This window comes from Giraffa tippelskirchi, chromosome 4 (genome assembly GCF_054371585.1).
Source record: "Giraffa tippelskirchi isolate mGirTip1 chromosome 4, T2T-mGirTip1v1.2.pri, whole genome shotgun sequence".
Lineage (NCBI taxonomy): Eukaryota > Metazoa > Chordata > Mammalia > Artiodactyla > Giraffidae > Giraffa > Giraffa tippelskirchi.
The window spans coordinates 99,054,328-99,080,411 of record NC_137278.1 but is presented as its reverse complement, the minus strand read 5'-3'; the positions used below and the strand labels follow the sequence as shown (position 1 = coordinate 99,080,411).

General features: G+C 45.4%; 2 protein-coding genes across 10 annotated transcripts in view; one reads left to right on the top strand and one right to left on the bottom strand.

The window, feature by feature from the left end:
* Positions 1–14,267, bottom strand: part of STARD7 (StAR related lipid transfer domain containing 7) — a 19,835-nt gene extending 5,568 nt beyond the window's left edge. For 2 of the 4 annotated variants that reach the window (XM_081484742.1, XM_081484741.1), the window contains exons 1-6: positions 13,474–14,267; positions 4,974–5,182; positions 4,598–4,647; positions 3,261–3,371; positions 3,095–3,177; positions 2,572–2,671 (exon numbers count right to left, since the gene is read on the bottom strand). In XM_081484742.1, the coding sequence (XP_081340868.1) occupies positions 2,572–2,671; positions 3,095–3,177; positions 3,261–3,371; positions 4,598–4,647; positions 4,974–5,182; positions 13,474–13,808 (888 nt within the window). In that variant the 5' untranslated portion in view covers positions 13,809–14,267. Of the gene's footprint in view, positions 1–2,571; positions 2,672–3,094; positions 3,178–3,260; positions 3,372–4,597; positions 4,648–4,973; positions 5,183–7,744; positions 7,924–12,761; positions 12,968–13,473 lie in introns of all 4 variants that reach the window. The other 2 variants (XM_081484743.1, XM_081484744.1) reach the window with 2 other exon arrangements.
* LOC145503947 (uncharacterized) lies at positions 13,730–26,084 on the top strand. Of its 6 annotated transcripts, none has more exons than XM_081484745.1 (4): positions 13,730–13,911; positions 13,999–14,390; positions 16,199–16,250; positions 25,375–26,084. In XM_081484745.1, the coding sequence occupies exons 1-4, from the start codon at positions 13,807–13,809 to the stop codon at positions 25,573–25,575; spliced, it is 750 nt and encodes a 249-aa protein (XP_081340871.1). In that variant the 5' UTR covers positions 13,730–13,806; the 3' UTR covers positions 25,576–26,084. The 6 variants fall into 6 exon arrangements, 3 of the variants coding, with proteins under 3 accessions (XP_081340871.1, XP_081340872.1, XP_081340873.1); XM_081484746.1 differs by having other exon boundaries at positions 25,326–26,084; XR_014051946.1 differs by lacking the exon at positions 16,199–16,250 and having other exon boundaries at positions 25,326–26,084.

The window sequence follows — 26,084 nt, the reverse complement described above, 5'->3', positions numbered from 1 at the left end:
CAGTGTACTTGCTGTGAGAACCCCATGAACTGTATAAAAAGGCAAAATCAGACATTATCTACCTTTTAATAAAGCAGTCTTGCTCCAAACAAATAACCTAAATCTGTTTAAGCCTCTAGCTCTAAGTACCCACAGACAGGGAACACAGGGGACAGAACAACACGTTTGATGACACTACGGGAACACAACCAGCAAAATCAGGACAAAGAAACTGCTTCTTCAATAAATAAATTCCAAGGGGGAAAAAGGAGGCAGAACTCAAGATACAGATGCAAAGCTACAGTGTGAACACATTTCAGTATCTGGATGTCATCTGAAATCTTGATTCAAATAAACACAAAAAAATTCGTGGGTGATCAGGAAAGCTTGAACACTACAGATACGAGCTATTAGGGAATACGATATTACGTTTCCAAAAAATCTCTCTTCTTTTTGAGATAAATACTAAAATACGTATAGAGGAATTCTTCAGTTCTTCTACAGCAAAACTAGAATCTGCTTCCAAAAAATCAGGGTTGTGGGAAAGCGAACAGAAAGAGTACAGATAAAACAAGTCTGGCCAAGAGTCTGGTCACTGTCGGAGTCGAGGGAGGATACACAGAGTCCATGCATTATGTTATTCCCTCCACTTCTTTATCTTTGGTCTACATCTCAAATTTTCCGTAACAAAAAGTGAAACTAGGGAGTCCCATCACGGCCTGGGAGTTAGCATTCCAGGATTTCACTGTCGTGGCCTGGGTTCAATCCCGGTCAGGGAACTGAGGTCCTGTAATCTGGCAGCACAGCCACAATAAAACAAACGAAACACCACCCCTTGGCCCAGGATCTGCGTTCCATCTGGCAAATCCAAACTCAGCTGCCTGGTTTTCAAGTATCTTCTATACACGATCAAGGTAATCACCACTCCTCCCTGAACTCTGCCTTCCTTTCTAAGCACTGAGTCTCTCAACATCAAGGTTCCCTCCTCCCTTTATCTGTGGCTGAAAATCATGGAATCATGTCTTCTACCGCCTGGGTCCTTCCTGTTTTCCTCTATCTACAGGCTGCTTTTTTATAAGAACTTAAGTCTTACCTTTCTCCTAAGAGCTTGCCACAATATGCTACAATACTCACACAGATAATTCATACTGTTCCCCCACTTCAGCTGAAAGAAGCTATTTCCTGTACAACATACTCCGCTGGTGGCCCAACTCGGCCTTCGCTATTTCATGGTCAGGGTTTCCAAAGGCAGTAATGCTGGGACTCGAGTCACTTTTTTCCCCCCAAATAGGAAATACACGGACAAGGTTCAAATTTCAGAATCAACATCAAAGAAAAGCATGAGGCATAATTCTAACTCCCACAGTCCCCAGCCTGCCCAAGCAACAGCAACATTCTTGCTTCTAATGCAAGGACTTTGAAACATGTTTAACTGTACTTACTTACAACACACTGGAAACAATACTTTCTACATTGCCAACCAAGTTCTTTTTTTCTCAGCCTCTCTCTCACATATACTTGTACATATGTAATCAAACAAAAGTTTCATAAAATATGCTTACATTCAGTTTCTATTTATTCCTTTTCAAGCACTAATTAAGTCTGTCTTCCACTAGTGGGTAGCAATGCATGGTTTGAAAAACACTGCTCTATGGGACTTTACCAGCGGTCCACTGGTCAAGACTCTGATCATCCAATGCAGGGGTTCGATGCCTGGTGGTGAAGATCCCACGTGCAAAAAAATATATATATATTGCTCTAAAATGGTACAAACGTCAAGATACATCTCTCTGTAAAACACCACACTGACTGAGGCAAACCATGGTTTTCTGTCACACTTAAAAGAGTCCCATTATATAGGTGGTGTAAATAAAACAACTTGCTGAAAACAAAAGCATGGCTAAGAAAACAGTCATCATACAGCTTTAAAACAAAAGTGATGGGGAGAAACAAAGTGATTTCAAAGTAAACAGGACTAAAAACAGCAACCACCACAATCAATATGTACGCTCAACAGAGATTTGGCTAAAATATCAAAAATAAAACACCACACTAAGTTGAAGAAAATATTCTTTGCAAAGGTCATAAAATGTTCAAGAAAGCAGACAGCACTGATAAAGAAACAGGAGTCCAGAAATGTGTTAAGTGTTCTGCCCGAAACAGGAGTCCAGAAATGTGTTAAGTGTTCTGCCCACTGTGGGGAAATTCTGATGCAAACGGTAGCTCGCTCTGATTCCTCAAGAACGCTGCCAACAAGCCTGTATGAGGCAGGGCCATCATCTTCTCATAACTGCCCCTCAGGTAACAGGAGCCAAGGGGTCATCACTACTTTGTCTCAGGGTCTTCCAGGTACACCACTCTACAGGAGGGGTCCTGAAGTGTGGTTCCCAGGCCAGTAGCACCAGCCTCACCTGGGAGCTTAAGACATGCAAATTCTCACGCCACAGCCCAGCACTGTTTAAACAAGCTCCAGTGGACCCGCTGCAAGCCAAGCGGAGAACCAGCATGCCCTCCCCAGTTCAGACAAAACGCATTCCTTGAGAAAATTCATAAACCGCTAACCCATCACATCTCAGATGATGTACAACTCACCTCATCAAATGACTTGTGTGGACGGATAACCATTTGGGACTCGTATGATCGGACCCTGACGAATTCCGGAGACTCTGGCACACTCGGGTGCTCCACAGCACTGGCAGGGAGAGAAGCAAGAGAAACTGAGGAACGTCTACACACAGGACCACTGGAGCTGAAGTTATGAAGTAAAGGCAGCCTCTTAACTTTTAAAGACTACATCAGAAAAGTCATGAATGAATATACAGTAACTTATAAAAACAAAGTGAGCTAACCTGGTGTTTCCTATCTCAGCAGGCTCTGTGTTGAAGAAGACAGTGTCTCTTTAATTATCAGCATTAAGGAACTGAAGGATTAGTTTGATGAAAGGTTTGCATCCCTTCAACCCTCTGAGACAGTCACCAGTCCCAGCCCTCTCATATTCTCGCTGGACGCAGGGCACCCCGGCTTCACTCACAAGACAAGCAGACTCCCACCAGACACGTGTGAATGAAGGCCAAGATGAAGGGACTCGGCAGAAGCCACTGCTCAGCACACGTACCGTGACACCAACACCATCACGTTGTTTTCCTCATCCACGCTGTACCGCCGAACATACACATAATCCCGTGAGTACATTGGGTACTAAACAAGAGGAGGGGTGGGAGGATCAGGGATCTGTTTCATGTGGATGTGATCAAAGCAAAACCAGAGGTGACAATACTCACGGGAAAATGGGTCACCCAGTGAAGAACCTCAGAGCCACTGACCACATCCCTCTCGATCACTTCCAGCTTGATCACCAGGGCATCCCATTTTTTCCTATATTCTGTATCCAGCTACAGAAAGAGCAAAGACCATGAAGATCCAAGAGATCCAAAACAAAGCTACAGAAGACTTCAGATGAGTGGGCCTCTTACCCAAGAACCTTCTTCTGAAACAGTGATCTGACCTAAAAGGCAGTGCCCAAGTGTCAAAGACACAGCTATCTTTACTACAGATAAGTCTTTTAATAAAATCCCTTCCTGTAGACCAATCCCATTACTTTGAAAGTGAATCTTAAAAAAAAACAACCCACAAGTAAGAAAAAAATATTGTCATAGACATGTCTAGAGAAAATACAGTAGACAGTGATAGAAATTTGTTAAGGGTGAAGTAATTCCAGAAAGTTTTAAACAGACAAAAAGTTCAAAAGTACGGCAGACACCTCACACAAATACAAGTTGCATTATTTTAAAAATTTCTAACATCACTAAGAACTAAGGAATCTCAAAGTAAGACACATATCATACACACTCAAATCAACAAAAATTCAATACAGATTGACAGAATTCAGTGCTTAGGGGAAAGCGTGCACTTGTGTGTTAGCAGTGGGTATTATAATCACCAAACTAGTTACTCAAAGTCCAATAAAACATGAGGACTCCAGGAAGGAAAAAACAATTTTTGTAGAACTCTAGGTGATCCTAGCTCCCCTTTTCTGTATTTCCCCGCGAGGAGGAACAGAGTCTTTGAACACATACTCTTATCTTTACTAAACACCTTTACTGCGGACAAGTTCCAGATTGCTAAATCCTGCCTGCATCTGTACTGAAGGGGAAGGACATCGCTAAGCCAACAGGTAAAACTGGAATACAAAGAGTCTATCAGAGTTGCATCAGTTAAATTTACTGACTTTGATAATGGTACCATGGCTAATTAGGAGAATATGTCCAGTTTTTTAGGAAGTACACACTGAAGGCTTTTGGAATAAAGGGTATGTAACTTACCCTCAAATTGTTTAGGGGGAAAAACTATAAAGTCTTATAAAATATATTAAAGCACTCAAATCCTTCATCTATTTGATCTTCCCAACAGCCTTATAAACAGCAGAACTGGCCTCATCCTCGGCAGGCAAGCTGTAAGTCAAAGGCTCACCCAGAGGCTATCTGACGTGAAATGAGGGGCATAGAGATGGATGGACTGAAGCCAACATTTTATGAGTCAGAGAAATCACTCACGTGGACGATGGCAAGAAGACTACTAGGCTTAGCAGCTCCTGATCTGGGAGGAGAAACATACTCACCTGAACATTGAAGAACTGCCGCGGTGTCACGTCTGTGTAGGTTCCAAACACTAGAACAACAAAGAATAAGCAATGTTTGCCACACTCATCACTCACTCTACTCCTATCACTTAACTGCATTTCCACCGCGGAGTGCTGACGTGCAGATCTTAAAGGCAGACTCAGAAACCAGAAGTCACACTGGGGCAGCAAAGTATGACAGAGACAACCTATAGCAGACTATAACAAAGACAAGGAGACTCCTGTCATCAGGAAGAGGAAAAACAACAAACAGCACACCAGGGCAGCTTTCCCTGAAAACCAGAACAGAGTGTGTGCGAGAACAGTGCCGTATGCTTGCGGGGCAACACAACCCCCGCAGGCGGGCCGGGCTCACCTCGGTACTGGTAAAGGTGGGTGCCTGAAATGGGGCGCCGCCACAGCTTGAAGTGTTTCTTATCCATCACCATCTCCCATGGCTGCTCTTTGCCTCCTGAATCTTCAATCCCTTCTGTCTGGGATTTTGGTTCTGGGGGGTGGCGCTCAACTCCAGAGCTCCGAAACATACCTGACATTTCCTCCAACCGTTTCATCTCATCAATGGATCTGGAGAGGAGAAAAACAGGCATGGTGAGGTGGTTGGAGTCAGCCCTGAAAAATTAACTGGCCACACAAAGACTTACACAGAGCAGTGTGGGTTTAAAACAGTATAAGGTGTAGGGAATAAATATATGAGTTCCTGAGTCTGAATCCCAGTCTAACATTCATCAATGAGAATATTAAATTACTTAACAATCCCTATTTCTTAACCTGTAAATTGGGGATGATAATAGAACCTACTTCAAAGGTTGATTATAAAAATTAAATTTACATGTAAAGTGCTTAATACTAGCCATATAATTAGCCCTAACATTTTATGCCTATGAAATGTCATTTGATATCCTTTGCCCATTTTTCAATTCGGTTGTCTTCCTATCACATTAAGAGTACTTACGAATTTTTCCTCCTTTATTTTAAAGAGAGATAATTCACTTGCTATAAAAAATTGTATTTCTACTATATACAAATCAGTGCTTTTTAGTATAGTCCCAAGGTTGTACAACCATCACCACCAATTTCAGAACACTGTCACCAACCCCCAAAGAAATCTTTACCCACAGCAGTTACTTTCTATAGCCCCTGACAATTACTAACCTATTTCTGTCTCCATGAGTTTGCCTCTCTGGACAATTCATATAAATGAAATCTTACAAAATATGGCCTCTTGGGTCTGGCTCTTTTCATTTAGTAATACATACAAGTTTCACTCATGCTCTAGTTTATTGCTTTTATGGCTGAATAATATTCCACTGTATGGATATATCACATTTTGTTTACCCATTCATCAGGTGATAGACATGTAGGGGTTTTCTACTTTTTGACTATTATGCATAATACTGCTATAGATATCTGCATACAACTTATGTACAGACAAAAGCTTTCAGTTTTCTTTGGTAAATTTCTAGGGAGTAGATTTACTGGGTCCGGGAAACTAACTTTTTGAGCAAGTGCCAAATTATTTTCCAAAGCAGTTTTTCCATTTCTAAATTCACACTGCAACGTATGAGGGTTCCAACTGCTTCACATCATTGCCAACACTTGTTAATGTCCATCTTTTTGATTCCAGCAATCCTAGTCGGTATAATGACTAATGACGTTGAGCATATTTTTATGTGCTTATGGACTATTTGTGTACCTTCTTTGGAGAAAAGATCTATTGAAATCTTTGTTTTAAATTGGGTTGTCTTTACTGTCAAGTTTTAAAAGTTCTTCATATATTCTGAATGGAAGTCTCCTGTTAAATATTTACAAATATTTTATCTGACTCTGTGGGCCGTCTTTCCACTTTCTTGATAGTAACTTTTGCTGTACAGAAGTTTTCAATTTTGATGAAGTCAAATTAATCTGTTTTTTCTTTGTTCACGTTTTTGATGTTATATCTAAGAAACCACTGCCTAATCCAGTATCGTAAGAACTTACGCCTATATTTTCTTCTACGAGTTTTAGTTTACATTTAGGTCTTTGACCCTTTTTAATTTTTGTGTACAGTGTGAGGTATGGGGTGTAAATTCATTATTTTGCACATCATCTCTAGTTGTACCAGCACCATTTTTTTAAAAAACACGGTTTTCCCTTTAATCTTTAAACAGCAGTTAGGAAAGCAAGACTGCTGGCTGACTATGTCATTTTTGCAATTATATGTTCTGTCTGAAATGCCCCTTTTCACTCCTCTTTAATCTTCAAAAACCGCACAAAGGGACTTCCCTGGTGGTGCAGCGGCTAAGTCTCTGGGCTCCCAATGCCAAGGGACACGGTTCAATCCCTGGTCAGGGAAATAGGGCCCACATATAAGAGTTTGTATGGCACAACTAAAGATCCCATGTGCCGTAACCGAGACACAGTGCAGTCAATAAATAAAAATATAAATTAAAAAAAAAAACCAACCATAAAGTTCAAGGTTAACTCCAAGAAAGGGTTAACCATATATATTTACTTTTATTCCTCTACAGAAACATACTGCACTATATTATAATTAATCTCTCTTTATGTCTATCCTCCTTACTAAATTGGCTCCTAGCAAGTACCTGGTAAACATTACATCCTCAATTAAGCGTTCGCAGAATAAACCGAGTAAAATAAATACGGAAGTAGGCCTCAACAATTCAAATTCTTATTAAAACACTACATTAATACACTGCTTTAGAAGTCGAAAATTCAAAATCATACCAGTAACCCACGATTAAAAGTTTAGAGCCATCCAAATGATAGTGCAGAGGTCTGGGTTCTAGTCCCAGCTCTGCCAACTCGAGCTGTGATTTACAAGTCATTTTACCTGCAAAGGCTCCCCTGTTCCACCTGTCACATATGCACACTATTCCTTGAAGGTTTATTCCAATTCTCTGAATTTTAAACTGTGGACTTCAATGAAAGTATTTATGTATGAGGACATTTGTGTTTTGACCACCTGAAATCTTTTCCTATTGAGGAGAACCCCCAAATAGGTGAGATACAGCCCAGTCCCCCTCTTTCACCCTAGCAGTTATCACGTTAACTCCTAATCAAATGAGGTTAATCAGAGACTTCTGGTGGAGGCTTCGAGTCTTGAGGAAATAACACAAGGCACAGGACCTTTCGGATTTCCTCCCTTATCCGGAGGGAGAAGTGCAACATCGGGGAAAACAAAGCCAGCAACGCTGTCCAAAGCCGAGTGTTCCTGAGGCAGGCCCTGGCTGTCCTCCCAGCCAGCCTGTGTTCTCTTCCGCCTTCCGTCAATGCTCTGTGTGTCCTGACACCTTTCTGATTAAACCCTTTTTGGAGAAAGTTAACCAGGATCAGTTTCTTTGTTTCCAACTGATAACCCTAGCCAGTCAATTTATATTGATGTTCTGATGAAAAATGTTTAACCATTTTTTAAAAGTTTCAATGTGAATTAAACATTGCAAAACAGGAATGACTGCTACCATTGCAAAAACCATAGAGAAATAGGGAAGGAAATTTAGAGCAGGCAATAAGGTTTTGCGGAGGAGAAAGCAAAAGTAAAAACACAGCTAGCTTTAGCTGTGAGAACAGCAATGCAGGCATCATGTAGGACCAATCATGGCCTGTTGACGACTAGTAAAGCACCCTTCAAAAAAAATTAAGCTGGACTCTTGAATGTCCTTACCACATAATGAAGAGGGGCAGGAACGTCTTGAGAAAAATACATCAGAGGCTTATAAAATTATATTGTAATGGTTTTAAGAAAATTAAACTATGTGACTATAGGCAATATTTTTAATGGCCTCCTAAGATTCAAAGTGATACAGAGTTTCTGACCTACTGCTTAATCCGTCTCTTAAGATTAAAGGTCACTAGGTGGCCTTGATTAATCATGAGACTGAGTCCCTAGGGGGGATAGCAATGTCCTGTGAAGGTATGATACTCACTCTTTGTACTGCACAATGTGAATGCTGGAAGATTCATGAAAATGTCAATGGTTCAATGAAAATGTCAATGATCATTGTCCCAGGTTTAAGAATCTCAGAAGGGTCTCAATTTCTAAACGCTGACATGACAGACTTCAGCAGCACAGTCACTACCATTTGTGTGAAGAAAAAAAAAAAACCTCTCACTATGTATCCCATTAGCCTGCTGTGTCAAATCTTATTTGGATGGGATGGTTGCCTACACCTTGTTATCTAAGAGACTTAAGTAACAAGGGAAGAAAGGACAAATGAGATTAAACCTGAAATAGCAGCAGAACTAGATTAGTAAGAGGATCAAAGAAAGATAGTCAATGCTTTCCTTTCTTCAAAACTAGTCATTTTAACATTTAAGAAAGGCTGTATGGAAAGCTATGGAAATGGAAGGCATAAAATTATGAAAACAGAAAAATAAGTATAATCATATTAGGCTCATCTAGGGAAATCCTACCCTAAGTGTGGAGCTTAATATAAGGCTCCAAAATGACTCAAATGAAGCCATTCCTGTAATGAGTAACTTACCAAAGTAACACTGCTTTGTTTCAATGATCCCCCCCTCAAATTCCCAATTATTGTCAAAGTTAAAAGACCTTGAAGAACAACTGTCATGGGACATACCCAGAAATGAGACATCAATAGCTCCTTGCAATTCTGAGCCAATTGGTTAACCATCAAATAATGAAGACAATCTCAAAAAAAAAACACAAAAAACCCTCAGCTTTTAACACAGTTCTGCTTATCTAAGAATGTATGAGAGTAAAAACATCCTTAAGTGACAGTGGGGGAAGAAAAAGTCCCTTTAAGCTAAAAGGACTTTTTCTTGATCATTTATCTAATTAATAGCACAGTGAAAAGTTTAAAGGCTGAAATAGGAAAATGGCCAATTTTCTTCATGAAACTTTATTGGTACATATTTATTGAAATTTCTAGAGCAATGAATTGTAAGTTTTTTTAAAAAGAGGAGGGAAATTAATGGAACATTTTCTGCTAGTCTTTCATATTTCTTAACTTCCTTCTTTTTGTTTTTGTAATTTTTTTTAATGTTCCAAAACAATTAAAAAAAAAAATTACTATTAGTATTTTCCCATAAGATTTGCCCTGCACTCAGAATGCCAGCCAGCACCAAAAACAGTGGTTAAGTTATTTTGTCTGGTCATTCAATTGAAGTTAATCAGGTAAGAGAGCTAGACTAAGCATTAAAAGACCTGATTTCTACACCTGGACTATCAATTAGTACAATTTACTTCTTTCCTCAAATTTTCGTGCTGATTTTCAATTAATGAGTTCCTATTTAAGATGTTCACATTCAAAAAGGGAGCCTTACAGCCCATCACTGTGTGACAACAGCAATATCAGAATGAGTGTGTACCAGGACAAGCTGGTACAGAAATGGCACAGAAGAGCCAAAGGCTGTGATTTAGGGGCCATGGGACAATCACACTCTTCTTCCACGAACAATGAAAGAAATGCACATGTCCCGAGGCACAGTGGACTATGCTCATTCTGGAAGCGACCCAAAATCATCTAACCAGTGCCAACAAAATCTAAGATCTTCTAACCTCGGCAGTGCATCCTGTAAAGCAAACAGAATACTTAAAGCACCAAGCCTAAGCCTGGATGGAAAGGGAGTCTGTGGGGAGAATGGATACATGTGTATGTGTGTCTGCGTCCCTTTGCTGTTCACCTGAAACTACCACAACACTGTTAATTGGCTATACGTCAATATAAAAGTTTAAAATATACATAAAAAACCACCAAACCTAAAAAGGTTAACCTGTACCCAGAATATCTTATTCAATAAAATACTGGGAACTCCCTGGCAGTCCAGTAGTTAGGATCCCTTGCTTTCATTGCCAAGGGCGTGGTTTGGATCCCCAGCCAGGAAACTAAGACCCAGCAAGCCGCACAGAGTGCAACCAAAATAATTAATAATAAAATACAAACATGACAGGCTAGGAGAACAAAGACCTTTGAAATCACCGTACGACCAAGATACAGTTGACAGCATATCATTTGCCACCACCCCCCCCATCAAGATAACATTTCTAAAAATCCTCAAAATGGACTTGATCAAATTTTAAGTATATGACTGAACTCAAGCATGAACTGGACATGGAGAGTTAAATGAGGGCCTTTACTGGAATAACAAGACTGGAGAGTGTCAAAAAGGGCATCTTAAGTGCTCTTACTGGCCTTTGTCTAAGCTTCTGTATTAACCCCAAGCGGGTTAATACAGAACAACACCTCTTTAGGAGCTGGATTAGAACCAAGGGCTTCAACTGTCTGATTTCTTTCTTCCACAGCGGGTGGTGACTATGGACTCAAATGTTTACCACATCTATTTCTTATCCTGTTTTTCCCCTCCAGCTCCTGGAAATGGGAGACCTACTGAACAGGGGTTCTAGAACATATCATCAATAAAAATACATGAAGAAAAATTATGAAATCTATCACCCGGGCCCCAACACCACTCAACTCCTATTCCCAACAGGGCAACCAGAGGCCCTTTCCTGGTCTTTCTCTTTCCCAAAACCAAATCCAACCAGGAATTTTCCCCTCAAACTTCACGACTGTGGAACATGAGTATTCCATCATCAAAAACAGAATGCAAATTCAAACAGTTGATAGGTAATTTTGCAACTACAAAGTTGCCTTCCCATAGTTCTCACACCTGAGAACACCATTAGAACAAATGGTTAAGGTCCCTGAAACACTAACAGAAACCAGGCAGACCTCTCGTGCTTTGATACCTTAACGTTTTTGAATAAGGTTGTTCATGCTTATGATTTTAAACTGAATTTGTAAAACAGTCCTTTTTACTGCTAGGAAAATTATTACCAGCTCTAAAGATACACTTTGCATTTAGTGACAACTCACAATGTTGCCTGGCATCTGGGTGCTACACTTCCAGACAGATCAGTGTTAACTTTACTGTTAACACTGTTAATTTTCCACACTTTCACCTAACCAAAGTGTGAAATAACAGAAAAAATGGCTAGAATAGACTTGTACTGGAATTTATCTGAGGTAAGACGGTAGGCACTGAGAGAGGGCATCAGAGGGCAGACAGACTGAAACCACAATCACAGACAACTAGCCAATCTGATCACATGGACCACAGCCTTGTCTAACTCAATGAAACTAAGCCATGGCATGTGGGGCCACCCAAGACGGACGGGTCAGGGTGGAGAGGTCTGACAGAATGTGGTCCACTGGAGAAGGGCATGGCAAACCACTTCAGTATTCTTGCCTTGAGAACCCCATGAACAGTATGAAAAGGCAAAAAGATAGGACACTGAAAGATGAACTCCCCATGTCGGTAGGTGCCCAATATGCTACTCTCGAGAGTCCCTTGGACTGCAAGGAGATCCAAACAGTCGATCCTAAAGGAAATCAGTCCTGAATATTCATTGGAAGGACTGATGCTGAAGCTGAAACTCCGATATTTTGGCCACTTGATGCGAAGAGCTGACTCATTTGAAAAGACCCTGATGCTGGGAAAGATTGAGGGCAGGAGGAGAAGGGGATGACAAGAGGATGAGATGGCTGGGTGGCATCACCGATTCAATGGACATGGGTTTGGGTGGACTCCGGGAGTTGGTGATGGACAGAGAGGCTTGGCGTGCTGCGGTTCATGGGGTCGCAAAGAGTGGGACACGACTGAGAGACTGAACTGAATTGAACTGAGGGGGACTATCCGAGGTTCTTGAAATCAGTTTCAGAGTTGAGGGGGCAGAATGTGTGGAGAGACACACATTTTTTGTTTAAAAAAAAAATACAGCGACAATGTAAAGCAAGACCCAAAGCAACGTTTCCTCATGATATTACATGAAAACTGTAAGGGCTTAGTTTAGAACAACCACAGATTAACAAATTCAACTAATGGTACTATACTTCTCACAGAGGTTTTTGATGATGACAACGTGATTACAGAGCCTAACGATACTCTCCGGAGTTCTAGCGGAAGTAGCAAGAAATACTGACCTAATTCTTCCAGGTTAAAATGTGTGGGCTACTGGTTTGTCCTGAGGGCAAAATCTCCAGTCTCATAATCCTGCCATGAGTCACAATGACAAAAGAGCTCTCCTGGCATTTCTCACGAAATCCCATTTGGAACAAAGTAACTTTGTAAATTGCATATCTATATCCTCAGGTCCATTTTAAAACCTGTTTGGTTTTTGCACCTTCTATGCATGCGTGCTTGCTCAGTTGTCCCAATCTCTGCGACCCCAGGCCCCTCTGTCCATGAAATTTTCCAGGCAAGAATACTGGAGTGGGTTGCCATTTCCTCCTCCAGGGGATCTTCCCCAACCAGGGATCGAACCCACGTCTCCTGCATTGGCAGGCGGATCCTTTACCACTGTGCCACCTGGGCGGCCTCTGCATCTTCCTGAAAGAATGAAAAATTACATGAGCAATAGCTTACATGTCTTCAATACCAACTTCCCACGTTGTTTTTTTTATTAGTCAAATAAAAAAAAAAAATGGCCGCACCATGCGGCATATGGGATTTTAGTTCCCTGACTAGGGATGGAACCTGCGCTCCTGCATTAGAAACGCAGTCTTCTTAATCACTGGACCACCAGGGAAGTCCTCAAAACGTTATTTCTATAGTGGCACGCTCCCCCAAAGTCCCCCTCTCCACTAACCTACACTTGCAGTTATCTCTAATTCGATAAATCAAATTAACCCGCAGAGACAACGTAGAAACGTGGGTTTGCTACAACCAGATCAAACTACTTGCATCGTCACTTCCAGTACCACCCGATCAACGGGAGACAGTGATCGCCAAGGCCGGCCCCAGGTTTCAAGGTTTCCACCTCCCAGCCCCACCACACCACCACCCCCCACCCCCTCCGCCCCAGAAAGGAAGCACGACCTTGCCACTGAGCCCACCTCTGCAACTCCTCCTCCCGGATCCTCTCCTCGTCCCACACGAACGCGCCGGCGAGCGCCGCCATCAAGGCAGAGGCATGGCCCGGACGTCCGCGCAGCCGGCGCCAGAGGCGACCGAGGAGGACGCGGCGCGAGCTCTCCGAGTACAGGCGGCCGTAGAGCTGCGCGATCTGCTGCGCGCGCCGCACGCGCAGGCCCGTCACAAAGCGGCATTGATTGGCCAGCAGGGCAAGCAGGCCCCCGCCCCGTGCGCCCCGCGCGCCCGCGAGCCCGGCCGCCGCCGCCGCGCCCACCAGCCAACCGGCCAGGCCGGCCGGCGGCCTACGGGAGAACATGCCGCCCCCGAGACCCGCCGGGGCCCGGGGCCCCGTGCACACGCCGCGCGCCCGAAGGAGAGCGACTCCTCGCTCACGGCGCCAAAGGAACAAGGCCGGGAGGGTGCGGGCGCCCTCTCGCCGAGTCCTCCTAGTTGGCCGGCCCCGAAGTCGTCTCACGGTCTAACAGGTCCTTCATCTCCCTCTGCAGCAACCGCTGAGGAGAAGTCTCCTTGAAGAGAGAGAGTCGGTCGAGGCACCGGCCGCGGCGGTGGGCCCGCGACCACTGCAGCAGGCTCTCCGCGGTTCCGGCCGCAACGCCGGAGGGCCGACAGCGGGACGGCCCTTTCGGCCCCCTGCCTCCTCGGCCTCCCCAGGCCGGCGCCAGGGTCCGGGGTACAGAGCGCGCGGAAAGCGGCGAAGCTGGCGAAGGATCCCAACCGTTCCGCGTCCACCACATGCGCTGCCAACTTGCACCCTACCCCCCCAGTCTCCGCCTCCCGGTCCTGATTGGGCGCGGCCGGGACTCCGGGTTCTGATTGGTGGCGCCAGGTGCTCGTCACTGCCCCCTCGCGGGGCGAGCCTGGACCCCTCGCTAGCAAGGTAGGTGGCGCGGCGGCGAGAACTAGTCAAGGGCGGCTCAGAGATTGACCGGCGGACCCCGCCGCCGCCGCCATCTTCCGGCCACCCGACCCCGCCCCGCTAGGGTCGGTGGCCAGGTGCCTGTTAGAACCCGGCTCGGTGCCCTCTCGATTGTTTTGAGAGGCTTGCGGTCGTCGCCTCTAGCTTGAGTCTAGGGTGAGGGTGGGATCTTGGCTTTGCGTCTGCGAGGCGCTGGGGGTATCCAGATTGGGGACCGGGGGCGAGACAGTGCAGACGCCTTTGGTGGATGGAGACCCAGCCGAACCTTCCTCGGCCTCCCCGCTGGCTTTCCCGGAAGCGCTGTACGAGCCAAGACCAATAAGCACCGATCCTCCCTCTGCGAAGCCTCCGAGAGCGGGCCAGTGGGACATCCTTAGAGCCTAGGACACTGTCAAGAGAGCTGCTTGGGCAGGTTACCCATCTCAGTGTGGAAATGCGGTAGCCGTTTTGTAAAAGGGCAGCAGAATGGAGTTACTTGGGGCAGATGGCCCTGGTCGCGCAGTAGCAGTCCTGTCTTTGACCCGAAGGTGACAGCGTGAGAAGGTAAATAGGTTTCCTAAAACCTACTTGGCACTACCCATCTTGAAGAGTATTAAATGACTGTTCTGTGCACAACCTCGTTAAAACGAAAGGGCTGGATGTCCAATAGGAAAACCTTACACGAAATTGTTTTATTTTTTAAATTTATATTAAGCTTATATATTACAGTACTGTAAAAGGAAGTCTTCATGTGAGAGACTGCTCATTCCAAGGCACTGAGTGCATTTATAAATTTCACACTTAATGTACCTACATGAGCAGTTTTATGTGGTCTTAATAAAAGATATTTCTCCAAAAAGAAAAAAAAATTGCTTTACTGGGAGCTGAAATTTAGATCTATCCAGACTGTCTTGATTTTACTCTGGGGATTGTTACTGATGTTTATTTTCCGTTGAAATAAGGAGAAATGGGTATATAACAGAAAATGGTATTTGATGCTTTGTGGAGCCAAGCTTTTCTCACTGGTGGTAGGATAGCTGGAAGTGGATGTGAGGGTGTATGGTCAGGCCACTCAGGATGGTGGTTCACCTTCTCTCTGTGCATGCCCTGCCAGACCTGTACCTACTTCACCTACACCCTAGTCACATGATTGACCTTCCTACACCCTCCTAGGTACTTGCCCCAGGCCCCAGCTAGTGATAGCTTATCAAAGGGGTGGTGAAGGGCATGTCCCTCTGCTGTTTTCCCTGGTAACTAATGAGCCCACCTGAAATCAGTTCCCCCACAGCTGGCCGTCTCCCCTTCCCTTCGATAGTCAAGACTGCCACTATGTCCCGCCTGCCCTGCACTTCACAGGGTGGGGTGTCACTTCAGAACCTTGCTTCAGACGTGTAAGCTCCCCCATCCATTAAACCACTGATGTCTCTGTTGCTAATTCTGTGCTCTTCCGTTTAGACGCTGGGCAGGCACAGAAGCCTTGTAGGCCTGCGAGGTTCAATCCAACAAAGGGGAAAGACTGAATTTTCCTACTCACTGGCTTCCTTTGATTTGAAGGAGCTTAGGACTTCTGCTTTTGTTCCTTTTGGGGGTTTTTTGTTGTTGTTGTTTTTGTTTTCTGTTTACCAAATAAGTTCTCCGGAACTCCAGCTGAGCTGCTCCAATCCAGCCATTGTTCCCCCGTCTTTGTTGCCTCTTTCTCCTTAGTACATAAACACTGTCAAGTTCACTTTGGAGAAGGAGACCTGAACTCTTCCTTTTTCCAGACACACCCCTTCTCCTTCCTTTTACAGCTGTGGTTTATTTTTGAAAGTGATGCCAAGCTGGACCCTGTGGGGCTCCCAGGTGAGTAGGCTTTTTTGCCTCCAGCCTCCAGGACCTTCTCTGAGTTCCAGAGGGCAAAAGACTTGCTAATCAAGGGAGGAGCAGTCACGAAACCACCTGGGGCAAAATTAAAGGGTTCACCAAGATTAGCAGACTGGACCACCTAAGACCTTGTGTTGTGTTCAGTTGCTAAGTGGCATCTGACTCTTTATAACCCCATGTGGACTGCACCATGCCCAGCTTCCCTGTCCTTCACTATCTCCCAGAGTTTGCTCACATTCATGCCCTTTGAGTCAGGGATGCTATCTAACCATCTCATCCTCTGCCACCCTCTTCTCCTTTTGCCTTCAATCTTTCCTAGCACAGACCCTAATTTTGTCAGCAACCTCACCCTTTTTGAAACTTCCCAGAAGAATGGGAGACTGTTAACTGCCTTGATCCCTATCACATACCCTACCTGACTGTATAACCTCTCCCTGTTCACCCGGGAGGGGAGCACAGTTCTTGAAGTGCTAGCCTACTGTGTTCCCCCTTTGCCTGGCAAAGTAATAAAGCCACTTTTTCCTTCTCCTCCCCATAACTCTTTCTCCATATTTCTGTTTGGTATTGGTGCACAGAGAGCCAAGATTTTGGCATCAAAAGGATGACATGAACATGCTTGCTGTCTCCATTGCTGTAGCTACCTATCCATTCAGCTTTAGAAGTTTCAAAATCCATTTCCTCTATACCATTCTCTCTACCACTTTATTGTTCAGACCCTGACAGTACTCTCTAGCCTAACCTCTCTTCCAGTCCATCCACAAACTTTGTTTTGCTTGTGTATTCCCAGAACAACGTTGAAAAAATGTATTCCCTTTGTATATTTTTGACTTGATCCAAAATTCTTAATCATGAGCTTGTTTTATATAAGTTAGGTTCTGCCTATTAGACCACCAAAACATAAAGCTGAGTAGGCATAATAATCCATAGTAAGTGGTGCATCCAGAATTGGGATGAGAGGCCAGGGACACAGTAAGCCACACAAGCAGATGACCTAGACATCCATGTCACCTAGCATTTATGCACTGAAAACAGGAAGGGACAGGGTACAACCTTCCAAAGAGTGACATAGCCGTTGAGGACACAACATACACTGGTTAGAACTAACTAGATCCAACACAGCAGACAAGTCGACTTCCACTTGAGCCTCAGTATACGCTCATTGTAATACATCAGCTAAATGACACACCCAAAAGTGGCATGACAGTTCCAAGGCCCAGCACAAAAAACCAAAAAGTGGGTGTGGACCCAATTCCAGGGCCCCTCTCCAGAAATAGTTGGAATAATCCTCCCACCTCATTAGCCTATGAAATTACCCAGCTCATAAAAACTAACCACCCCGTATTTCAGGGCCTCTCACCTGAGATGGCCCACTCTCTTGTCTATGGAGTATCTCCCTGAATAAACCTGCTTTCACTTTACTATGACTTGATCTTGAATTCTTGCCTGCATGAAGCCAAAACCCACCCTTGGCGGCCATCCCAAGGACTAGCCTGATATCTGGGACATGAGCATCCTTTCACCCACCCATTCTCTTTCCTGATACACACTGATGCCACTCCCTCAGCCCTGCCTATGGCCGCATAGAAGGTGGAGTCTCTTTATGACTATCTGACCAAGGAGGAAAAAAAGCAAAGCTTGGACTTCTCTGGTAGTACAAGGGTTAAGACTCTATACTTCTACTGCAGGGAGTGCAGGTTTGATCCCTGGTCCAGGAAGTTCCACATGCCACTTGATGTGGCAAAAAAAAAAGCTTGATTTGCTTATAGGTCAAAGTGGTGTGTGGGTGCAAGCTGAAAAAGAACCGCAGCTGCACTACAGCCCCACCCTATGGTGATCTTGAAAGATGGTGCCAAGGGAAATTGTCCCAGTGAATAATTCCTTTCACATCAGGAAGTGTAAACAGAAATGTAGGCAAGGTGGGAATATATATGGACTTAAGGCACTGGCAATAACCTCAGATATGCAGATGACACCACCTTTATGTCAGAGAGCGAAGAGCAACTAAAGAGCCTCTTGATGAAAGTGAAAGAGGAGAGTGAAAAAGCTGGCATAAAACTCAATATTCAAAAAACTAAGATCCTGGCAAATAGATGGGGAAACAATGGAAACAGTGACAGACTTTATTTTCTTGGGCTCCAAAATCACTGCAGATGGTGACTGCAGCCATGAAATTAAAAGATGCTTGCTCCTTGGAAGAAAAGCTATGACCAACCTAGACAGCATATTAAAAAGCAGAGACATTGCTTTGCCAATGGAGGTCCGTCTAGTCAAAGCCATGGTTTTTCCAGTAGTCATGTATGGATGTGAGAGCCGGACTATAAAGAAAGCTGAGCACTGAAGAATTGATGCTTTTGAACTGTGGTGTTGGAGAAGACTCTTGAAAGTCCCTTGTACTGCAAGGAGATCAAACCAGTCAATCCTAAAGGAAATCAGTTTTGAATATCCATTGGAAGGACTGATGCTGAAGCTGAAGCTCCAGTACTTTGGCCAACTGATGCGAAGAACTGACTCATTGGAAAAGGTCCTGAAGCTGCAAAAGATTGAAGGCAGGAGGAGAAGGGGACAACAGAGGATGAGATGGTTGGACGGCATCACCAGCTCGATGGACATGAGTTTGAGTAAGCTCCAGGAGTTGGTGAAGGACAGGGAAGCCTGGCGTGCTGTGTAGTCCATGGGGTTGCAAAGAGTCGGACAGGACTGAGTGACTGAACTGAACTTATGGTACTAGCATGGCTTGGCTGGTTGCACAGGAGCCCGGGAGGAGAAAGAAGACCAAGGACAAGGAGGTATTGGATACAAGCATGTGGATGGATTATGTGTTTGGGCAAGAAGTGAGCAGATGCCCACCAGAGAGCACCTACTGTACAAGAGGCAGTAAACAACCAAATAGAATGACTCACAAATCGGTATCAGCCAGATGCTGTGACCACCTCATACTGGCAATGAATGGAGTAGCCACAGTGGCAGGGATGGGAGCAACACGTGGACCCAAGAACACGGGCTCGCATTCACAAAGGCTGATAAAGTTCCTGCGATTGCTGAACATCCAGTCTACCAGCAACAAAATCAATGCCAAGCCCCTAGAATCAGTATTCCTCATAGAACACAGTCAGCCGCTTGATGCCAAGTTGACTACAATAGATAACTTCCATCCTGGGAATGAGCAGTGATTCATTTTGACTGGAGTTGCTGTATTCTGGGTATGGTTGGCCTTTTTTGCCTGCCAGGTCCCAGCCAGCACCACTATCTTGTGCGTGTGTACTGAGTGACACATTGTCACAGGGTCCCACATGTCATCGAATCAAGACCAAAGGACCCACTGCACAGCAAAGGAAGTTTGTGACAGTGACACGTGACAGTGGAATCCACTGGCCCTACCACATTCTGTACCACCCAAAAGACACCAGCCTGAATAGAGAGAAGGAGTAGCCTGTGAGGGCACAGCTGGGTACCAGCACAGAGATGCTGCAAACTAAGGACAGAGCAGCCTCTTCCAGGACACAGTTTGCACTCTGTCAAACAGTCATATGGCGCTGTGTCCCAACAGGAAGGATAGAGAGGTTCAGGAACCAAGGGGTGGAAGTAGGAGTGGCTCCATTTACCATTAATCTCATTATTCCATTTGGGTATTTATGTCACCAGAACTCTGAGGATTTTGAGGTCCTGTTTCCCAAAGAGGAAATATTTCCATCAGGAGATACAGCAAAAGTCCCATGGAACTCATTCACAGTTGCCACCAGGCACTTTGAGCCAAAGGACCAGCAGGCAAGAAGCACTAGTCGCTATCCTGACAGCAATGCTAAATAGGCAAGTGCAGCAGCCGTGACCTAGAAAGGGCATGGTGACCAGGAACTCAGCAGAGGTGCTGCCTGCCAGTGAGAAGAATAGAAAATGGGTAGTAGAGGAGGGAAATGATGAGTATTAGTTGGGGCCTCAAGACCAACTGCAGGGGTGGGGGCTGTGGTTCGTCCCATTAACCATCCGTTTCCCCCAGAAATAGCAGAGCTGCTCCCAGAACTTAGACAAAGTGGGTCTGAGAGGCGTGAGGAGTAGCAGACACTAGGATGTGCAACCTGGGTTGCCCTTCATGATGGAAGGTCTTCTGCCGCTTGCTGCTGAGAACGTGGCTGGCTTCTAGCCCCCAGTTATCAACCCTCTCCAGGAATTGCCCCTCAAGTGAAAGGAGAACTTCACCCAAAGTCACACCCTCCATCTTGGGGATAGCATGCATCCAATGACTGGCTGAAGCTGGAATATAAAGGCCTGGGCCCCTCACCCCAACTCAGTTCAGTTCAGTTCAGTCGCTCAGTCGTGTCCGACTCTTTGCGACCCCATGAACGCCAGGCCTCTCTGTCCATCACCCCCGGAGTCTACCCAAACCCATGTCCATCGAGTCAGTGATGCCATCCAACCATCTCATCCTCTGTCATCCCCTTCTCCTCCTGCCCCCAATCCTACCCAGCATTAGGGTCTTTTCCAGTGAGTCAACTCTTCGCATCAGGTGGCCAAAGTATTGGAGTTTCAGCTTCAACATCAGTCCTTCCAATGAACACCCAGGACTGATCTCCTTTAGGATGGACTGGGTGAATCTCCTTGCAGTCCAAGGGACTCTCAAGAGTCTTCTCCAACACCACAGTTCAAAAGCATCAATTCTTCGGCGCTCAGCTTTCTTCACCGTCCAACTCTCACATCCATACATGACCACTGGAAAAACCATAGCCTTGACTAGACAGACTTTTGTTGGCAAAGTAATGTCTCTGCTTTTAAATACGCTATCTAGGTTGGCTATAACCTTTCTTCCAAGGAGTAAGCATCTTTTAATTTCATGGCTGCAATCACCATCAGCAGTGATTTTGGAGCCCCCAAAAATAAAGTCTGACACTGTTTCCACTGTTTCCCCATCTATTTCCCATGAAGTGATGGGACCAGATGCCATGATCTTAGTTTTCTAAAAGTTGAGCTTTAAGCCAATTTTTTCACTCTCCTTCACCTTCATCAAGAGGCTCTTTAGTTCTTCTTCACTTTCTGCCATAAGGGTGGTGTCATCCGCATATCTGAGGTTATTGATATTTCTCTTGGCAATCTTGATTCCAGCTTGTGTTTCTTCCAGCCCAGCATTTCTCATGATGTACTCTGCATATAAGTTAAATAAGCAGGGTGACAATATACAGCCTTGACGTACTCCTTTTCCTATTTGGAACCAGTCTGTTGTTCCCTGTCCAGTTCTAACTGTTGCTTCCTGACCTGCATACAGATTTCTCAAGAGACAGGTCAGATGGTCTGGTATTCCCATCTGTTTCAGAATTTTCCACAGTTTATTGTGATCCACACAGTCAAAGGCTTTGGCATAGTCAATAAAGCAGAAATACATGTTATTCTGGAACTCTCTTGCTTTTTCGATGATCCAGTGGAACTCAGGACAACTCAAAAAGCCATCCCAGGGACTTCCCTGGAGGCCCAGTGGTTAAGAATCCACACTTCTATTGCAGGGGTCACAGGTTTGATCCCTGGGTCAAGGAACTAAGATCCTACAAGCTGTGGGGTGTGGCCAAAAAGAGAAAAAAAAGGTGATCCCAGCTTCAGAACTCTGGTCAGCTAAGGCCTTTGTTAGAGCCCACCTTCTCCACCTGACCAAAGCTGCTTCCTCCCCTTCCTCCATAGATGTGAGACTCCCAACCCATGTGCTAGTCTCTGCCTCGAAGCCTGCTGCCCAGGGAACCTTGCCTGGGCAGGGTTCTGTCACGGAGCTCAATAGAGTACACCTGTTCAGAGAGTGGGCTTCCTAGGTGGCTAAGTGGTAAAAGAATCCACCTGCCAATGCAGGAGACGCAGGAGATGCGGGTTCAATCCCTAGGTTGGGAAGATCCCCTGGAGAAAGTGGTGGCAACCCACACCAGTATTCTTGCTGGGAAATCCCATGGGCAGAGGAGCCTGTTGGGCTACAGTCCATGGGGTCTCAAAAGAGTCAGATGACTGAGCACACACACGCACGGACACGTCCTGAGAGCTGGTATGGGGAGTTAGGTCATGGGCCTGCTCTCTGCCTGGTAGGGGCACTGAAACTCCCATCCAGCCATCCTTCCGTGGTGTCCCTTAGCACACGCCCTTACCCCGTTCCACGCTTCCTTAGGGCCTGCAGGTTTCAGGTCCTAAACTGGGCATCATCTCTCCTAATTTCAGGATGTGGCAGAGAGACAGAAAGCACCTACTTATTGGCTTAGTGATGGTGTGTGTAGAATTTAGTTTTTAGGCATTACACCTGAGGATAGGCATTCCTGAAGGTTAAATGGACCCACTCTAAGTGAATTAGGGTTGTGTTGTTCAGTCACTAGGTCGTGTCTGACTCATTGCGATCCCATGGACTGTAGCACACCAGGCTTCCTTGTCCTTCATCATCTCCTGGAGCTTGCTCAAACTCATGTCCATTGAGTCAGTGATGCCATCCAACCGTCTCATCCTCTGTCATCTCCTTCTCCTCCTGCCCTCAATCTTTCCCAGCGTCAGGGTCTTTTCCAATGAGTCAGCTCTTCGCATCAGGTGGTCAAAGGATTGGAGCTTCAGCTTCAGCATCAGCCCTTCCAACGAATATTCAGGGTTTATTTCCTTTAGGACTCACTGGTCTGATCTCCTTGCTGTCCAAGGGACTCTCAAGAGTCTTCTCCAGCACCACAATTGGAAAGCATCACTTCTTCGGCACTCAGCCTTCTTTATGGTCCAATTCTCATATCTGTACGTGACTACTTGAAAAACCATAGCTTTGATTAGAAGGACCTTTGTCCCAAAGTGATGTCTCTGCTTTTTACTACGCTGTCCAGGTTTGTCATAGCTTTTCTTCCAAGGAGCAAGCGTCTTTTAATTTCATGGCTGTAGTCACCATCTGCAGTGATTTTGGAGTCCAAGAAAATAAAATCTGTCACTTTTTCCCCATCTGTTTGCCATGCCGTGATGGGACCAGATGCCATGATCTTAGTTTTTTGAATGTTGAGTTTTAAGCCAGCTTTTTCACTCTCCTCTTTCACCCTCATTAAGAGGCTTAGTTCCTCTTTGCTTCCTGCCATTAGAGTGGTATCATCTGCATATCTGAGCTTGTTGAAATACAGTTAGCTTTTTTTTTTTGGCTGTGCCAGGTCTCAGTTGCAGCATGCAGGATCATCGATCTTCATGGCAGCATGCGGGATTTCTTAACTGTATCATATAGGATCTAGTTCCTTGACTAGGCATGGAGCCCGGGCCCCCTGCATTGGGAACTCAGAGTCTTAGCCCCTGGACCACCAAGGAAGTTCCGAGGGTTAGCTTTGATGCCTATGCTTTAGTCCCTTTCCCCCAAGAACTTGGAAAGTAATTTGCTTGAATCTGATGCAACCCCTGGGCTCCAACTGTCAGGCCAAAAGATAGCAGTAATTACCTTCTTTCCCTTCAAAATGATACGTAACCCAAAGTTCTATTCACCTATTATTCAGAATGGAAAGTGTTTACAGTATTTATCCACATATTCATCAGTATGTGACATCTTTTCAGAGCAGGCAGTTTCCCCCTAATTCATAACCTAAAAGCAGTGCATGAAAGCATCTCTTTGTGTCATCAAGATGGGGCTGCACATGGAACTATAAGACTAAAGTAACCTCAGATCAACTATTCCCAGAAGCACATCAAAATCCCTGATGAGCATCATGTTCAGGCAACCTCCAGCAAGCCTGCCTTTGGAGCAAGCCCTCCTTGCCTCATGGAGGCAAGAATTGCTCCCCTTTTCCCAGCTGGACAGTGGAGGGCCTGGAGCCCAGGGAGTGAAGTGGCACATGACTCCTACCGCTTCCTTCCCTCCCAGCAACCAGTGCTTTTCTGGCTCAGCTCAGGTTACCCTCATCTTCAGCCTGGCCCAATTCACAGTGGGAAGAAACCCAACTACAGGGGCCACTGCACCTGGGAACGGACTGCTCATTGCATTGTAGGGCTGGGATAGGACCTTTGGTACAGAGATGCGTAACCGTGTGCAAGCAAGTCAAGACCCGAGTAGCCCAGCTGGAAGGCAAGCAGGAGAGCAGTCATTTAGGACCATGAGACAGAGGGGTGACTAGAAATTGCATCTTAACTTCCCTGGTGGTCCACTGGCTAAGATTTCCCCCTCCCAGTGCAGGGGGCCCAGGGCTTGATCCCTGGTTGGGGAACTGGAGCCCACATGCTGCAACTAAGAGTTTGCATGCCACAATTAAAGATCCTGCATGCTGCAACTAAGACCTGGGGCAACCAAGTAAATAAATACGGAAGAAAGAAAGAAACTGTATCTAAGAGTGTTGGCCTGAAGCCTCTTCAATGCCTCCTGCTTGGAACCCAGTAGACCATCTTAAATATCACCTGCCATAAGGCCATTTCCACCTTAGGAAACTTTACCTGTTTCCATGTGCAAGGAACTCCACCAGGGGTCATACTCCTGTCCTGTCTCTACCCCTTTATTTACTTTCAAGGAAAGTAAAAGATGACCATTCTGAGGACTTCCCTGGCAGTCCAGTGGTTAAGACTCCGAGCTTCCAAAGCAGGGGGGTGAGTTTGATCCCTAGTCAGGGAACTAAGATCCCACATGCTGCACAGCACAGCCAAAAAAATAATGACAAACAAATTTTCAAAGTCCATAAAGCTGTCCATTCTGGTGGAGGTGTGGGGTAAAGAGGGGCATGGGTCATGCATCGGGCAGCTCCACCCCTCCTTCCTCTTGGAAGTGAGCTACCTGCACGGGACAGAACCCCGCTGCTCTTGCTGATGTAGGCTCTACCCCTCTAGAGCTCAAGGGTCAGGGGAGGCTTTCTCTGGGTCTCCTGCTGTCCTGACTGAGTGGGTTAGCCTCATTACAAGGATATGTATTAACAGCCCACTTAGCGAACAAACCTAAAACCATATCCTCCAACTCAGCCTCTCCACTAGTAATAAAGGAGATATTTTGGCCTCTGTTGGCCACTCTTTTATTTCTTAGACCCGCAGAGACACCTTAGTACAGCTTTCCTGACCCCATCATCTTGCCCTTCTCTGAATTCCCACTGCACTTTTTTGTTGTATCTCTAGAATGACCTTCCATCACTTGGGTAGCCACCTGTTTCCTTTCCCTTCCCAGCTGAGAAGATCTCAGAGAAGACACTGGAGATCAGCTGGGGAAACAAAGACAAATAAAGTGAAAAACTTGAGGCAGACATGGAAACAAACAATGACGAGGCCACCTCATGAGGGTGCTCAAGGGGATTTTGGACAAGGCTCCATCAGGGATGCTGAGGAACGGAGCCTGACCCTGCAGGGGAGGGGAAAGTTCAGTATGTAGAGATTCACCAGTTCAGCATCCTCTCCATTTCTGGGAACCACTGTGTCTCAGCTGCTCAGCCTCCATCCCACCTTCTCTTAGTAAAATACTTTGGTTTCGGAACCACCCCTCCCTAGCCCTCCTTCCTTTCATCCATATGATCCTATTCCCAGCATCAGGGCTTGACGAGTGACCCTAGACCAAGCCAGTCAGAGCATCCAATCCTCCTGGCCAGGACTGTGAACCCTGGGTCCTGAAGAGTGAACATTGAGACATTTGTAAATGACGGGGAAGAAAAGGTTGCTGTGTTTTCAGCTGAACTTGGTGCTCAGAGGAAAGCCTGAAGCTAGCCAGTTCCGGTATCACCATTAGGGAAAAGCCTGGCTGGGAAATGGAGGTAGCTTCCAGGAGTGGAGCTGAGAGAAAGAGAGAGAGAAAAGTGGTCCAGAAGCACCTGTGGAGCCCCAAATTCACTGCATTACTTGACTTTCCTGGTCTTCGGCCAGTAAATTCCTTTTTTGCATGACCAA